Genomic DNA, 12,254 nt, shown 5'->3' on the forward strand with positions numbered 1-12,254 from the left:
ATGAGTTTGTATTTGCAGTAAAGTCTATTAACTCTATTGAGCACGGAGGTTATATCAAAACAGTAGTTTATTTTTGTTTTCCTCTGGAACTCTTTGTAAGAATGGAGTCAGGAAGTGATCACAGCACACACGTGCAGCAGCTGAAGTCGGAACTGTTCATCCCAGCAATCAAGGACATCTGAGCCTGGCTTCACACCTCTAAGTTGTGATAGAACATTCATTTATGCATTTGTGCATAATACAAATAGTATTATTTTCAACACCCTTTGCTTTGTCAGCTAAATTTAGCTTTCATAAACATTTATTTTGAAGCCAGACAGCCGAAATTGTGTGCTCAGAGTTTTGGGTTAACGTTCATTTTGAAGATACAAGGGCTTCCAGGCATTTTATGACCATTCGCCCTCTCATTGTGTGCCATAACAGCCCTTGTGATGAATTTGGGACACTTTTTCACTATATCATGAATATATGAATAAGTATAGACGTGTAAGTCACGTGTGACTTTATATATAGGCATTCCTCTGTGCATTGATACTGACGTGTAGATGGTGTGGATATTATATTTTTCTGTCTGCAGCTGTCGCTTCCTCTGCAGAATTTGTCTGATGGAGCAAAGGCAGTCGGCGCAGCTCGGTACGACAAGGCAACAATGCGACTGGTGTGCATACAGCACGGATCATATTGAACATTTGACACAGCACCAGAGAACTCACACAGCAGAGAAACCCGTCAAGTGCAGTGTGTGTGGGAAGGCGTTTGCATGGTCATCTACTCTTAATATACACCAGAGAACACACACGGGAGAGAAACCCTTCAAGTGCAGTGTGTGTGGGAAAACGTTTGCACAGTCATCTGCTCTTAAAAAACACCAGAGAACACACACGGGAGAGAAACCCTTCAGGTGCAGTGTGTGTGGGAAGGCATTTGCAGGGTCATCTACTCTTCATGTACACCAGAGAACACACACGGAAGAGAAACCCTTCAAGTGCAGTGTGTGTGGGAAGGCGTTTGCACATTCATGTACTCTTAAAAAACACCAGCAAACACACACGGGAGAGAAACCCTTCAAGTGCAGTGTGTGTGGGAAGGCGTTTGCACTATCATCTGCTCTTAAAAAACACCAGAGAACACACACGGGAGAGAAACCCTTCAGGTGCAGTGTGTGTGGGAAGGCATTTGCAGGGTCATCTACTCTTCATGTACACCAGAGAACACACACGGGAGAGAAACCCTTCAAGTGCAGTGTGTGTGGGAAGGCGTTTTCAGATTCACCTACTCTTGCAAAACACCAGAGAACACACACGGGAGAGAAACCCTTCAAGTGCAGTGTGTGTGGGAAAACGTTTGCACGTTCATCTACTCTTGTAGCACACCAGAGAACACACACGGGAGAGAAACCCTTCAAGTGCAGTGTGTGTGGGAAGGCGTTTGCACGTTCATCTACTCTTAAAAAACACCAGCAAACACACACGGGAGAGAAACCCTTCAAGTGCAGTGTGTGTGGGAAGGCGTTTTCACGTTCATCTACTCTTAAAAAACACCAGAGAACACACACGGGAGAGAAACCCTTCAGGTGCAGTGTGTGTGGGAAGGCATTTGCAGGGTCATCTACTCTTCATGTACACCATAGAACACACACGGGAGAGAAACCCTTCAAGTGCAGTGTGTGTGGGAAGGCGTTTGCACATTCATCTACTCTTGTAGTACACCAGAGAACACACATGCATCAGAAGATCCACAAGGAGTGGAGTCTGAAATCAGCTTGTGAAAGTCTAAGTGCTGCAATGAGCCCATCCCTCATGAAACAAGAACTGGAAGAAAATCCCAGCTTGGACACTTTTAACGGTAACGAGGTGAAATATGAAGAGGTGAAGGTAAAATGTGAAGAAGTGATGGTGAAGAGTGAAGAAGTGAAGGTAAAATGTGAAGATGAAGATTCAACTCCAAAATCGGACCTTCACATCGCTGGAGGCAACGTGAAGCAGGAGGAGAATTCTGACTGTGAGGCAGAGCGAGGCAACTCCCAGCAGTTTGTGGAAGTGGAGGTGTGGGTGGACTTCCTCCGAGACAATACAAAGTCAAATGGAGACCCGGGAGATGCGTAAGCTTGAGACGATGTCGCTCCAATAGACGCACCTTTGTCACAGGCCTTTAATGACAAGAATTTGAAGTTGAACACTCAGTTGCTAGGTTCAACCTGCAGGGTAAGAGCGGCCAGTCTTTGTGGACCTGTGTGTTGGGTAGATCTCTAACCAGGAGCGGGAGCCAATAAGCTCCCAAGCATTCACTATGTTATCAATTGCATTTATATTGTGCTTGCTTAATCACCTCAGCAACTCGGAGTTTTGTATCGTATCTCGTCTCAAACACTCGAAGAGCATCCCCAAGTAGCAGCTGCCCCTGTGTGGCACAAGGTGGTGGCCCTGCACCGGCCTGCATGTGGACAAGAGCCTGTCAGTAGGGGGCGATGGTTGATGTGGCATCTCAGTTGTGGAGTTTGTAGGTAATGTTTAGAATTTATAAATGTTGACCCAGACGCCAGCATGCAATGGCCTACTCGTTTTGAATGACACAATAGTATGTTGTACATACACTATTAAGCAGACAGTGTTTTTGTTTATCTTGTTAATACGATGTAACCTGATGCAGCATATTTCAGTGCAGTAATTTAACTTCGTAAAAATGATTGTCAATAATTTAGAATGAATACTTGTCTGATGGTGTGCGTACGTGTAACATTTTGTCTATGAGGGTCAAACATTGATTAAGTGATGTTAGGACAAAGTGTGTGTTTTTGGAGTAACCTGTACAGATCACTCAGGTGAGATTCATTGTTCTTGTGATACAGGTCAAAGGGTATTTTTGTGTTTTCAGGAAGCATCTCCCTCTGGAACAACTCATTGTCTTTGAAATAGGGAGCACACTCGGATCATTCATCAGTTACAAGGCAAACCACTTTAAAGTTAAACATAGAGGAGGTACATTCTCTACAACACGAATTATAATTTTGCATTACGTGTTGACGTAGAAATGCTCCTTGCTGATTAACGTCTGGATGTCCGTAACGATCGGTTGAAACAAGCCCGGCTGCGGTTGAGACGCTGTGCACCAATAAGGGTCCACAGGTGGCTTGCACTGAATCATTGACGCGCACTCCCAGACGGCTGTGCTAGTTATAGTTTGTGTAAAACATTCATTTGTTTCGTGGAGAGATCGATAAATGAAAGATGTCGTGTCTGCTGATCTGCTTCATAGCAAGGAGGTAATTCTAAGAGCACATTTGAAATGCATTTTTGGTACAGATTTGTATTCGGTTACAAGGCAGAGCACATCTAGTAGATACATTCTCCACGACACTCATAATTTTGCTTGATGTCTTATATGTTGGCGAACTTGGACAAGAAATGGTCCTTGCCGATTAACGTCTGGATGTTCACAACCATGGGGTGAAGCAAGCCTGACTGCCTGCGATGCCCCTCGCAACGATTTACGGCCTTGGGCCAGGAAAGTCACGAAAAAATTGCATACGAACGATCCATCCACGCAAGCACCCGATGCTCCGTTTTGAAGTTTTAAAATGAAACAACTTTGAATTGTATTGTTTTGAATTGTGTTTCTTCAATAAAAGCTTATCATTTTACATCTGGAAGACTTCGTTGAAAACGACATTTCATTTGAATTTTCTCCAGTTAACTAGATGGCCTTACCGGGGTTCGGTTCGATGCGGACTTTCACCTGGTTGGGATCGCGGGGTGGAGATGAGGCGACACAGAGCTGGCCGTGCGAGAAGACCGCCGTCTACAGTTCGATTCCAACGCGATCGAACGTCTGTCCCTGTGCCTCCGTCGTTCATGCAGGGTGCGTGTAGGTTTGCAGCGCCCCCTGCATAAAAACGATGGAAAGTGCAGCGTTCATCACAGATAGATGAAGTGCGCTTATATAAGAGTACTCGCGGGAAGTACCCGGCATTGCCCGGGTGAAAAAGACACACATGGACTTAGACCCACAAACATCGACCCCCACACACAAACACATCGACACACACAGACATTCGCTTTAGATACACACACATGTAGTTACACACAAATCGACGTACACACCTACAGCGACTCGAACACACACACATCGACTTACACACACACATGGACTCGCATACAAATGTTGAGGCGCAAATGACGACGCGGAGACAGGTCTTCAGTTAAGGGCTTGCGCCAGTTATTTATTAAGCGTTTCGGGTAATTTCCCCAGGGGTAGGGGTCCTTCACACGAACCTTCACTCTGTTCCTGGCTCGGCTAGCTCCAGGGCTCCCTCCCTCGAGTCGGATCGGGGGTTCAGCCAACACCGACCAGGGAGAGCAGCACCTTCTTCTATCACTACGGCCGGCTTGTCTCCAGACTCCCTGAGCTCTACCCCTGGCTGGCTCTTCAACCGCTCTCTATCCCGGGCTCCCAAAGTGACCCTACTTTCGTCACGGGGTCCCCCTTAAGTACCTAGAGGAGACATGACGTCATCGCCTCGCCCAGAAAGCATAACGTCACATCCCATGACGTCATTGCACTGGACAGCGAGCATGACGTCACATCCCCATATTACTCCTCTACACATAGACTCACACTTGGCCAAAAACGGCATAGGTTAGTATGCTGATTTGCTTCTTAAATCCTTTATATTAAGTTCACTTCCTTGCTTGCTTGTGCGCTTACGACCGTGCAAATCTTTAGGTCGTTTTTTAACCCACTTCCCGTGATCCAATCGAGCTCGTTGTGCGTGACAATTAATTTTCGTGAAAATTTTTTTCCAAAATTTTACTCTTTTTAGGACTTTTTTTTCTATTTAATTACCAATTGCTTAATGGTGGCAGGCAATCATCTGACCCATAGGTGGCAGCCATCTCAAGCCAGAGGACGAGAGGACTTTGTTTTTACGGGTTAATTTTTTTTTTTACATGAAATGTTCATGGTGAAATATCCTACTTTTAATGCAATATATAGCATACTAATGCTAAACAAAAGGGAGGAATTAACTTTTGTTGAAAAAGAAAGCTGTAAACATTTGGCCAATATTGGCCAAAAACGGCATAGGTTAGTATGTCGATTTGCTTCTTTTTAAATCCTTTATATTAAGTTCACTTGCTTGCTTGCTTTGGACTGTGTAAATCTTGCGGTCGTTTTTTAACCCATTTCCCGTGATCCAATCGAGCTGACATTTTCCACACAGACTCATTGTGCGTGACAATGTTCGTGAAAAAAAAATTCCAAAATTTTACACTTTTTTTGGCAAAAAAAAATGTATTTTACATTTATTCAAATAGAACTCATTCATGGCTTTGGCTGAACGTCACAGTGTAGGAGCCCAGAGCGTGGCACCTCCGCAGGCCCTGGCGGAGTAGCGCAGTTGGTAGCGCCCTCGCTTCCCATGCCAAAGGTCGCGGGATCGATCCCCGCGTCCTCCTGTTGTATCCTAACCCTTCTTCCATAATTGAGATTAATAATATTTGATGATTTTTATATATTATCTTTTTACTTGTTTTTTTTAATGAGTGAAACACACCAAGCGCAGCAAACTGCAAAACACCAGGTGTTGTTAAGTAATGAACCGGAGGAGGGCTAGGATGGCAGAATTTACAACCTTGCTTCAAGGGAAGATAAGGCCTGATGAACGGGCACATGTCACCCGTGCAGGCGGCAGAGACAGTGGGAGTGTCAGCCAGACATAGTTAAGGCAAAAGCCCAATCATCCTGCATGGTTTTAAAGTAACGTCAAAATTCGAAATTCAACAACAGAGTAGGCTAAATTATCGATCCTCGCGCTCGCTCAAATTGGAGACCAGGCTGCGAGCTACATCAATGAACCATTGCCCATTTGCTAATCCAATACTGAATGTTAATATTACTGAAGTCAAAACGAATTCTATGACCTCAGCACATGGGCAAATAATAGGGCAGTGTCGACTCAAAGGCAATGGAAGAAAACAGAGGCGCCTTTGTCTAAATCACAACCACAGAAAGCCAGGAATCATCACTGATTGTGTGTTCAGGAATTCCGAGCTAGTTAGAACACGTGCACAGGGGGAGAGGTGATTTAAAAGAGGGTTGTATATCTCTCAAGGCACAAGACCCAGCTGAACAACACGGCTGCGGGGGTCACCAGAAGTTCGCATTCGCCTAGTTAAGACAAAAAGCTCAATTATTCTGTATTGCTATTAAAGTAACGTTAAAGTCGGAATTTAACAACAGAGTAGGCTAAAGTTATTGATATTCACACCCACTCCAATTAAACCAGGTCACAAGTTACGCCTACTGAACCATCACCATCATTAAGTCAATATGAAATGCTATTTCCATACTTCAATACTTTCTATACAACTCGACCCGAAGCATATGACAATCAGAACCTTCCTAAGTCAAAATTGAATCGCACCCAGACAGGAGCGAATAGTCGATATAAGGTTGACGAGGGAAGGAAATTAAGAGCACGGCGAACTGCAAACGTAAGCAAAAAGCCGGGAACAACACCAGCCCAGCAACAGCGAGTGGGGCTTCGACAGGCCATAAAGTAGAATAATAACTCCCGGGGTCAGGGGACACAAGAAGAAGCAGGCAGACAAAAACCAGAACTGACTCCAAGGTTCAACCGCCCTCACCTACTCAGGAGTGACGGAAATTAATGAGGCCTTGAATTAACGGCAGGCAACAACAACGGCGAGCAGAGATAGGGTGGGGCAAAGACTGCGGACCATGGAATGCAACTTCGTGTCAGTAAAGCCCTGACAAACAAGTTAAGTTAAAGACATCACAATACATAATATCGCACATAACATCAATGTTAACGCTATTCACCGTAAACTATATTCCGCTTATATAACCATCCAGGCACCAAGGAATACGAATTCCTAGGATCAAGAAACTTACCCCTTAACCTAAGATATCGGAAATAAATTAATAGTAATAAGTATATGCATGAAAAGACAAAGTAAAACTTATGGAAAAGCCAGGATAACGAGATGAATCACAACCAGGTGGAATATAAATACATAATAAAAAAAAAAACAATGTTAAACCCAGGGTCGGAGAGAAAGGGAGATCCCGGCCGTCTTTGTATCCCCGCAGCGCGGGATAGGAGTGTGTGTACGCTCGGGGAAACACCTACACTTGGGTCGGGAACCACGATGGGAAACGACAGACCTTAGGTTACATACAGAATCATAACTGTGAAATAGTAAGGGACAAATGTTAACTTAAAACTTTTTAACCATTTCTTTGTGCGCCGGGTCGGAGAGAGTGTTGCCCCTCCCTCCAGGTTGTGCAACACGAACAAAGACGCCTATGAGACGATTTGTAACGTCTGTGTTTTGGGTCATGAAGAAGGCCAGACAAGAGATAATATTGCACCCAGACAGAGAGACGACTTCGAGGCAATTTGTAACATCTGATTGTTTGCTCGTGGGTTTTATGGAGGGAGTGTGACAACGAATATACCGTCAGTGATGCACACAAGGACACACGGACATACGGACAGACACATGGACACACCTGCCTACGGACAGATCCTGACACAGCAAAAATCGGAAGAAGCCCCGCCTTGTGGGCGGGATCCAGGGGGAATTTTCGGCATAAAGTAAAGGATCCTGAGCATTGGAAACCAGTGCGACGGGAGGGTCCACTCAGAAGCTCGACCGGGAGGGTCGACTCAGGAACGAGTGCGACGGGAGGGTCCACTCAGAAGCTCGACCGGGAGGGTCGACTCAGGAACGAGTGCGACGGAAGGGTCCACTCAGAAGCTCGACCGGGAGGGTCGACTCAGGAACGAGTGCGACCAGAGCGGGTCCACTCAGGAGTGCGACCAGAGAGTCGACTCAGGAGCGAGGGCGACCAGCGGGTCGACCCAGGAGCGAGCTCGACCGGGAGGGTCGACTCAGGAGCGAGCTGCGACCAGCGGGTCGGCTCGACTCATCTTCAGCTCGTCAATCTCTGCTGCCGCCGGAGATCTCCGCTGCCGCCGGTGGTGAGCGTCGCGACTTGGCGACGATCCAGCGCTGCACGCTACGAGCGAGTTGTGGGCGCCACCTACCGACCGGGTTCCGAACTGCGACAGCGTATCAACAGCCATCCGAGCCAATTCACCACGGTGACAGGGGAGCGCCTGATACGTATGACGCGCACCGCCCCCTCACCACACGACCACCAGGCGTCTGTTTGACATAAAGAATCGACTCCGAACACTGACTATTCAAGACAACTCTTACCACTCAAACACACTCGAACCCATAAGTCATCCGTGGCTGGGAAGGCATCACAACGAGACCGAGTGGTGGCCATCCGTCGTTTATAAGAGTATTCTTAATTTTTATCTTTAATATTTAGTGGGCTGTACTCTTAATCGCATAAATTCCCAACAGATCCATCAATACGAACTGATTCTTGGCACCTCCTTCCGCCGAGCCACGCTCACGTGGGGAGTGGTGGCCCACCGGACCCTTATCAGGTGATCTGGTCCCCAATTAGTAAACTTGGTATAAGATAACGATCTTCGGAAAAGGAGCACCATCGCAGGCCCTTACTCCGAGCCGTTCTGAGATAACCTGCCGATGTATCTGTTGAGATTGGTGCCTTTAAGAATAATAACTGTTTTGATTGTGTTTTTGTTTATCGCCGTATAATCTTTCAAGTATCTTTCAGTCATAATCGCCGCACGTACTCGCATCCTCTACAGAATATTCAACTGTTCCGTGACCCAAGGTGTTAACAACGTGATAAGGGTTGCGTATGATCAATAAGGAGTGCGGTACTGCGTGAACAATATTGAGTATAATCATTCATTAACGTTAAGGTTTTCTTAGCATAATATTTGCATGTTTTAACGACTCTCTCTCTCACTAAGAACCATCGCGTTATGCGGGATCCATGTGCCGTTGTCAAAGTGAAATCAGACAATCGTTGATGATACTGTATTGATGCCGTATTGACGTTCCGGGATTGAGAGTTCGCATACTATATCATAGTTAAGGTTGAATTAGTAATAAATTGATCAATACAGAAGTGGTTGTGTGATTCTTTCCTGAAATCTATGCATAAGATCTGCTTCTGCGTTGAGATTTGAACTTGGTGACCTTAATAAACACACTAATACATACTCAGTAAATGTTAAAGCGATAACGGGGTGAACCGGGGTCTGGTTATCATAACGACTTGCATTATCATAATTACACCCACTCGCATAATTAATACGATTACCTCTCGAATTGGCATAATTAAAATGTGCGTAATTACATAAATTAACATATTTCCGGATAATTACACATTTGGCCAAATTTCATTTAATTATTATTATTTCCACTGAATATTCATAACCCACATATACAACATAATAATTTCACCCACGCACGCATACAACATAACAAATTTTCATACCCAACATATACAACATAATGGGGGCTCGTCTTCCGGGATCTCTCGCAGACAGTTTGTGCATGAATTCAGGAACGAATCACTGATGTGTTAATCAAAGTGTTGTGAACTAACGTTGCCTTGTGATTGTAAACGGGGGTATACAAACAAAACGCGCTCTGAAGGGAAATACCAGAGTATCAGAGTATAACAAAGACAGCTGGGCTGAGATTATTTGCTCGAGTTGAACTGACGCATCCTGTGATACAATTGTTTATATGCACTCTGAAAAGAAATATTAAGGTAACTCTTGCCATACTTAAGATGCTAGGATTAAGAATAATATTTGAATGGGTTATGGGATACGGGGAGCTCGTATTTAAACGTACCGACCAATCTGTTACAAAGCAGTACAGTCAGAGAGACATATGGGAAGGGAGCTGTATCGATAACACGAACACACCTTGGGGGAAACTAATTGACTGGATAAAAAGTAACGAAGGCAAACACGATGCAAAAACTGCAGAGAAGGCAGGACAGGACTCATACCTTCTCACACAGGCATACAGACAGGGATTGTGGAATGAAGGAAATTTTGGAAAGGAAACGGGAGAGAAATCGTCTCTAATAAACGACGAGAAATGTCCTCACACCCTCGAGAGGGAGGAGAAATCAAAGCTCGCGACACCAGCGAAACTCACAGACGTTGAGCCACAGAATAAATATGGAAGTAACATCAAATCACTCTCTTGGGTACGTGGACAGAGTCCAGGGATTGATCGCACAAAAGTTAAAGTAAAATCGCCAGGACATGGTACACTAAGGGCAGAGGCAAAAACTGAAGGGAAATGGCAACACGAGCGACACGGCCCTGGGCGCGCACACAGAAAATGCACACCACTTAAACACAAGAGACACAGCACAGACCAAAGTGACAGATTGCCTGATGATAACTTGTTTGATGATGACGCTGTCAGCAATCAACTTTCGGAATACCTGTTCACCAGTAAAACCCTTAAGTTGATGGACAAGGCTCTAGTCAGAATTCCCGATTTTGACCCCCACAATAAGACTATGGATATCCACACACATATCGCGACAGTGGAAGAGGAGGCAATGATTAGAGGGCTGAGGAGACGGGATGAAAAAGCGAGTTTGTTGAAACGGACCTTACATAAAGAATCTATTCCGTGGGTAAAGTCACTACCACACAAGGTTAGAAATGATTTTAAACAATTGAGCCTGGCAGTGATTCGGAAGTTTGGAGAATATTCGACACTCACTGAGGGGTTTTATGCTGTAAAATCGATGACCCAGGGCATGGACCAAGATCCACGTGACTACCTCGTCCAATTTAAAAGAGCGTATTACGCAGGCGATGTGAATCAATACCACGAAGGGGATAAAATGTTCAAAATTATGTTTTTTGAATCCTTGAGCCCAGAGATTACAGAAAGGGTGAGAATGGTTTTGAATCCAGAAACCGCATCCTTACGCCGCATAGAGAGCAAGGCGTACATGGCATGGTTATACAGAGCTAAGAATCATAATTCGGATCCAGAACACAGGGAGAGGGATGAGGAACCCAGCCTCTCAGAGAGGAATAAAAATCACCGAGCAGTCCCACCATGCAGAGAGCAGCAGAAACGCACGCACACATGGCAAAATAACCCAGAGAGAGGTTGGCACGAGAATGAGAGCGGCACAAAGCCGAACATTCAGGAGAATCGCAGGAGGGGGAGGTTCAGAATAGAACCATACCAACACCCCATGCCCCGACATGCGCAAGGTCAAGATTACCCACAGGGATGGCGAAGTAACAATCCAGGAAAAATTTGGCACCCAAATGGGAAAAACACTGGGCCAAGGGTGCAGGAGAATCGTAGGAGGGAGAGGTTCAGAGCAGAACCATATCAACACCCCATCCCACGACACACGCAAGGTTCAAATTACGCACAGAGATGGGAAGATAACCACCTAGCGGGAAGGTGTTACACATACCGCGGAGGTATGGATGCGAACATTCACGAGAATCGCAGGATGGGAGGTCAAACACAATCGATCCAATTCCGACCAATTCCTCCACCGGCTATACCAGGAGGGAATAGAGGAATAACACAGAATACGGTCCAAATACGTGATGAACCATCCACAGTGATTGAGAGCGGGCAGCCCATACGCGCCACACCCGCCGAGGTGTTAAACCCGGCGCTCAATGTGAAATACAGGCAGGCTGCAAGTGACAGGGCGGGCAAAAACGTGGACAGTGCTCCCGTAAATGACGCGCGGATCGAATACAAGGACAGGGTTGAATTGAAGCGTGATCGGACAGTACAAAAACAGACAGCAGGGACACGCCCTGAGGAGCGCAGGCATGAGCCTTTGAATGGAAAATATCCAAGGGAAACCAAAAATTATGTGGATCGGAGTGCTAAAATGGAGATGAATGTCCATGACGTACCGGGAATGGTGTTGAAATCCAACACACTAGTAAAAACAAAGAGGGCAACATTACGAGGGACAGAATTAAATCGACACACTGACTCGGCAAATGTGCATGTAATCGCAGAGAGAGCGAATGCCTCGAACCAAGTGTCAAAGTGGGTCGTGTGCGCGAATTCTGGTTATGTGCAGCACAATTTTTCACCACACACTCCCACGACACAGAGAGTCAGAGAGGAAACTACAAAAACGAACCCGAAAACCGTGATCGAATTATCGAAGTGATAAGTGGTGAACGAGGCAACATGAGGAAGGTAACGCATAAATGCGTTCGAAACCGCTACCTAGCGTTTCCCAGGATTTAACAAAAACAAAAATGAATATTCGTCGGAGTCATGATGTATCAGAACCGATGTAACGCAATA

General features: G+C 45.5%; 1 protein-coding gene and 1 pseudogene across 1 annotated transcript; one reads left to right on the forward strand and one right to left on the reverse strand.

The window, feature by feature from the left end:
• Window positions 1-12,254, reverse strand: part of LOC133360679 (zinc finger protein Xfin-like) — a 265,251-nt pseudogene that overhangs the window by 46,909 nt on the left and 206,088 nt on the right.
• On the forward strand, window positions 68-3,621 carry LOC133360495 (zinc finger protein OZF-like). Its single transcript, XM_061579257.1, has one exon. It carries the CDS (start codon window positions 546-548, stop codon window positions 2,103-2,105), a length of 1,560 nt encoding a protein of 519 aa, XP_061435241.1. The 5' UTR covers window positions 68-545; the 3' UTR covers window positions 2,106-3,621.

Source organism: Lethenteron reissneri, chromosome 69, assembly GCF_015708825.2.
Source record: "Lethenteron reissneri isolate LAM-NWPU_2019-01 chromosome 69, ASM1570882v1, whole genome shotgun sequence".
Classification (NCBI taxonomy): domain Eukaryota; kingdom Metazoa; phylum Chordata; class Hyperoartia; order Petromyzontiformes; family Petromyzontidae; genus Lethenteron; species Lethenteron reissneri.